This window comes from Silurus meridionalis, chromosome 10 (assembly GCF_014805685.1).
Source record: "Silurus meridionalis isolate SWU-2019-XX chromosome 10, ASM1480568v1, whole genome shotgun sequence".
Taxonomy (NCBI): domain Eukaryota; kingdom Metazoa; phylum Chordata; class Actinopteri; order Siluriformes; family Siluridae; genus Silurus; species Silurus meridionalis.
In genome coordinates, this window is record NC_060893.1 from 3,543,954 (window position 1) to 3,548,427 (window position 4,474).

The 4,474-nt window shown below is 44.8% G+C and overlaps 1 protein-coding gene across 1 annotated transcript; it reads right to left on the reverse strand.

Moving 5' to 3' along the window:
- Positions 1 to 1,615: 1,615 nt before the first annotated feature.
- med21 (mediator complex subunit 21) lies at positions 1,616 to 4,474 on the reverse strand. The gene is made up of 4 exons (XM_046859605.1): positions 4,318 to 4,474; positions 2,624 to 2,738; positions 2,396 to 2,496; positions 1,616 to 2,276 (listed from the first exon to the last, which is right to left on the reverse strand). The coding sequence occupies exons 1-4, from the start codon at positions 4,357 to 4,359 to the stop codon at positions 2,097 to 2,099; spliced, it is 438 nt and encodes a 145-aa protein (XP_046715561.1). The 5' UTR covers positions 4,360 to 4,474; the 3' UTR covers positions 1,616 to 2,096.

Below are 4,474 nucleotides of genomic sequence, written 5' to 3' on the forward strand. Positions count from 1 at the left end.
TACTATTCCTTTCTTTCTTTATTTATTAAATCGTGACTAACTTTTATTTGTTTGTGTGTTTAACTCATGATGGTTACTCTTTCTTTCTCTTTTTAGTTTTTCATTAAATCGAGATGTTACCTTTTATTTGTTTGTTCATAACTGGGGCTAGATTTGTTTGTTTTTGTTAATAAATAGAAAACTCAGGACGATTTCTTCGACCCGAGTGTTTAGCAAAAGAGATGTTAAAATCCAAAAGGCGGCTCGCAGCACAGAGAAGAAACTCAGCAGCACTTTTAACTGTACATGAGTCTCTACTGTATACATGAGTATAAGATATCGATCTTGATGCAGCTGCAGGTGTATTTCATCTCTGCAGGTGGTGGGTTGTCTCTTATACCAGAGATCCCTCATGTCTGTGTTACCTCCTGGTTCTCCCTTTTAGTTATGCTGCTATAGCGAGTCTTGCCGGAGTCCAAACTGCACATACTTTTCATACACATACACATTAACTTTCATACAACAATAAGGACACTTAATAATCCATATCCTTCACTTCCTGTCACCCTCTTCTCTCTCTCTGTCAAGTTAAACATGCTCCTGAGGTTCCAGTGAACACTGTTCCTGCAGGATCCTTTTACCTTGTCCAGGCCTGCCTCTGGATAGTGTTCTCTTCGACTGGAGGCCACTCTGTGCAGCTGGAGACGGTTTCTCATCAACGCCTTGGGTACTTGAGTAAGAACGGGAGCTTTGAGGATGGATTTGGACTGTTGTTAATGTCAACAGTCTGCTGCACTGACTCAGGACTACAGTTTGCTTCTGATTACCATAACTGTATCCCACAACATTGTATATCTGCTATAAATGGACATTCGGTGCAACCCAGATAAGGATGGTGAAATCCCAGCCACACCAAGCTGCCACTCCTGGGCTCCTTAGTAAGGCCCATAGCTGCTAGATTGTATAAGTAAGAACAATTGTAACTCTGGATAATAAATTCTGCCAAATGCTGCAAATGTAAATCTTTTCTGAAAAGGTGTGCAACTTCAGGGCATGGTGTTCAACAACATGGTGGAGTTCATTCACAGAACATTGAAAGTAAACATATAAGGGTAGGAGCTCTTTAAAGCTCTGTGTTATTTGTAAAGAGGGCTCGGACCCCACTACAGCTCTGTTTTAGGGTTATATTTAGCAAAACTTATTGCAATTTAACAGTATAGCGGTGGTGCATAAGTGAGGTCCATAATTTCTTATGTTTTATGGAAATCTCAAATTTTTTTTTAATCACTTTTTTTTTTTTTTTTTAAAGTAAAACAAAATCTAACCTGCTGATGGAAAGTTCAGGAATTAAAAAGCTCAGATAAATACACACAATAATACCACATAGAGTACATTTAAATATCTACATACAAAACACATGTACAGAGAAGGTCTTCAACTGCAAAAAGAAAAAAAAAAAAACAATTGGAGAACCGCTGTTATAGTGAACAGAACAATGCACGTTTCAGAAGAAAGCCACCGGAAATATCAGAAATCAGAAACCTTCAGGTTATAGACTTCCTCTGTAAACCCAAAGCACTCACTATTTATAAAGCACAGGGTTTCTGGAGGTTCCACAAGGATTTTTTTTGGACCATTTTAAAACCATTAAGTATGAAATGTATTGTTTACATCACGACATCAAAAACACACAAATACCTTGTTAGCAATTTCCTAAACCAAGTGCTAAATTCGCTTTTTCAAACCAAGTAGCGGTAAACCTGCACTTCCACACAGCTGAAAAATAAAATCCATTTTTGGAGGAAATCCAAGCACTTATCCATCGTATTTAAGACTCCGAAGCTTGGACAACGATTCTGCAAACGATTTTTTTTTATTTTATGAAAACAAAAATGCACCATTTGTGACCTTTTTTTACATTTCTGAATATACATTATTAAAAAAAAAAAACACTTGCAACTTAACTTGGGAAAAAAAACGTCCAGAAGACATTAACACCTCAAAGTTCAGATTCAGATTAATCCATGTGGTGGTTTCCATACTGCGATCTCACACATGGAGCAGGAACGTCCCTGTTGTGAACTTCATTTTGTCTGTATCCATTTAAGTGCTGCAATTCAGGGTTCAGGGGCAGCCGGTTGGCTGGACGTCCCGCTGCGTGTGCGTAGTTGCGATTGCGCGATGTCGGCCAGAGCGCTCTGTATCTTCTCCAGCAGTAAATCTCCTCTGTACACCACCTCCTCCAGACGAGATGCGGCTTCATGGTTCTCCTCCTCCAGCTGCCTCAGACTAGCGGCCTGGTGAATGAACGGAGGAGGAAGACGCGGTTCAGTAAAGCTAACAGAAAACAGTCATTTGTTTCCCTGCATGTTAAATTAATTGTGATATGTTTACATGTGAAGTGTAAATGTGATACCTGCAGGGCGGCTGTGGATTCCTCACTGGGCAAAGAGTCGATCAAGACGTCGACATCTTTCGCCGTTCTTGCGATCAGTGCGGCGAAAAGCTGAGCGTACTCTGTAACACGAGACACGGTGCAACGTAGTTTTAACACAGAGGACATCCTCAATATGAATTAATATATACTGACACTGATGCCCTGCGGGGGGGTGATGGGGACCACATGAATCACAGGTGTGTTTACCTTCTGTGGGGTTTGACGGTTGGTCCTTGTTGATGACAGTCTGGATGTTGCTGAAGGAGGCGGGCGGGGCGCACTGCTGCAGCACTCCGATGGCATTACAGAACTGATCAGCCAACTACAATATACACATATACAACAGTACACACTCATTATAAAGCTTTATACAAGCATACGGACCGGGTATAACGCTATATACGGGCGTAGGGACCGGGTATAACGCCACATACGGGCGTAGGGACCGGGTATAACGCCACATACGGGCGTAGGGACCGGGTATAACGCTATATACGGGCGTAGGGACCGTAGGGACCGGGTATAACGCCACATACGGGCGCAGGGACCGGGTATAACGCTGTATACTGGCGCAGGGACCGGGTATAACGCTGTATACTGGTGTAGGGATCGGGTATAACGCTGTATACTGGCGCAGGGACCGGGTATAACGCCACATACGGGTGCAGGGACCGGGTATAACGCTATATACGGGCGTAGGGACCGGGTATAACGCCACATACGGGCGTAGGGACCGGGTATAACGCCACATACGGGCGTAGGGACCGGGTATAACGCCACATACGGGCGCAGGGACCGGGTATAACGCCACATCTGGCGTAGGGACCGGTATAACGCTATACTGGCGCAGGGACCGGGTATAACGCTATACTGGCGCAGGGACCGGGTATAACGCCACATACGGGCGCAGGGACCGGGTATAACGCTATATACAGGCGCAGGGACCGGGTATAACGCTATATACTGGCGCAGGGACCGGGTATAACGCTATATACAGGCGCAGGGACCGGGTATAACGCTATATACAGGTGTAGGGACCGGTATAACGCTATATACAGGTGCAGGGACCGGTATAACGCTATATACTGGTGCAGGGACCGGTATAACGCTATATACAGGCGTAGGGACCGGGTATAACGCTATATACTGGCGCACGGACCGGGTATAACGCTATATACTGGCGCACGGACCGGGTATAACGCTATATACTGGCGCAGGGACCGGGTATAACGCTATATACTGGTGTAGGGACCGGGTATAACGCTATATACTGGTGTAGGGACCGGGTATAACGCTATATACGGGTGTAGGGACCGGGTATAACGCTATATACTGGTGTAGGGACCGGGTATAACGCTATATACGGGCGTAGGGACCGGGTATAACGCTATATACAGGTGCAGGGACCGGGTATAACGCTATATACTGGTGCAGGGACCGGGTATAACGCTATATACTGGTGTAGGGACCGGGTATAACGCTATATACTGGTGTAGGGACCGGGTATAACGCTATATACGGGTGTAGGGACCGGGTATAACGCTATATACTGGTGTAGGGACCGGGTATAACGCTATATACGGGTGTAGGGACCGGGTATAACGCTATATACTGGTGTAGGGACCGGGTATAACGCTATATACGGGTGTAGGGACCGGGTATAACGCTATATACGGGTGTAGGGACCGGGTATAACGCTATATACAGTAACACATCCCGGTCATATCAGAGTCTCATTAGGAACCTATCACGTTTGTTTTGCCGGTAAAATTCGCCTCTGCTCGAATAAAACTCAGTTTAAAATAAATAAAATTTACAAAACTACTAAAACTTTAACTTTGTTCATCAAACCAGTTCCACTGAAACTGCATTCAACCATAAAATAGCATTTATTCTCTTACGGAGTTCACCGCGTCCTGCAGCTGCGTCAGCCTGTCCGCCATGTTGTCTTCATGTGCCGATCGCCCACGAGTCGACTCTCTGCTCTGGATCTTTTTGGAGTCGACTCATAATCCACATAGATAGAGTATAAGCAACCTTATCCTCAGTGTTATAGAG

Bases quoted from the DNA above. Each gene is read 5' to 3' on its own strand.
- med21 (XM_046859605.1), bottom strand. From the start codon at position 4,359: ATGGCGGACAGGCTGACGCAGCTGCAGGACGCGGTGAACTCC. The intron at 2,739-4,317 runs GTAAGAGAATAA...TGTATATTGTAG, and splicing joins TGCAGGACGCGGTGAACTCC to TTGGCTGATCAGTTCTGTAA. The intron at 2,277-2,395 runs GTATCACATTTA...TTCATTCACCAG, and splicing joins AATCCACAGCCGCCCTGCAG to GCCGCTAGTCTGAGGCAGCT.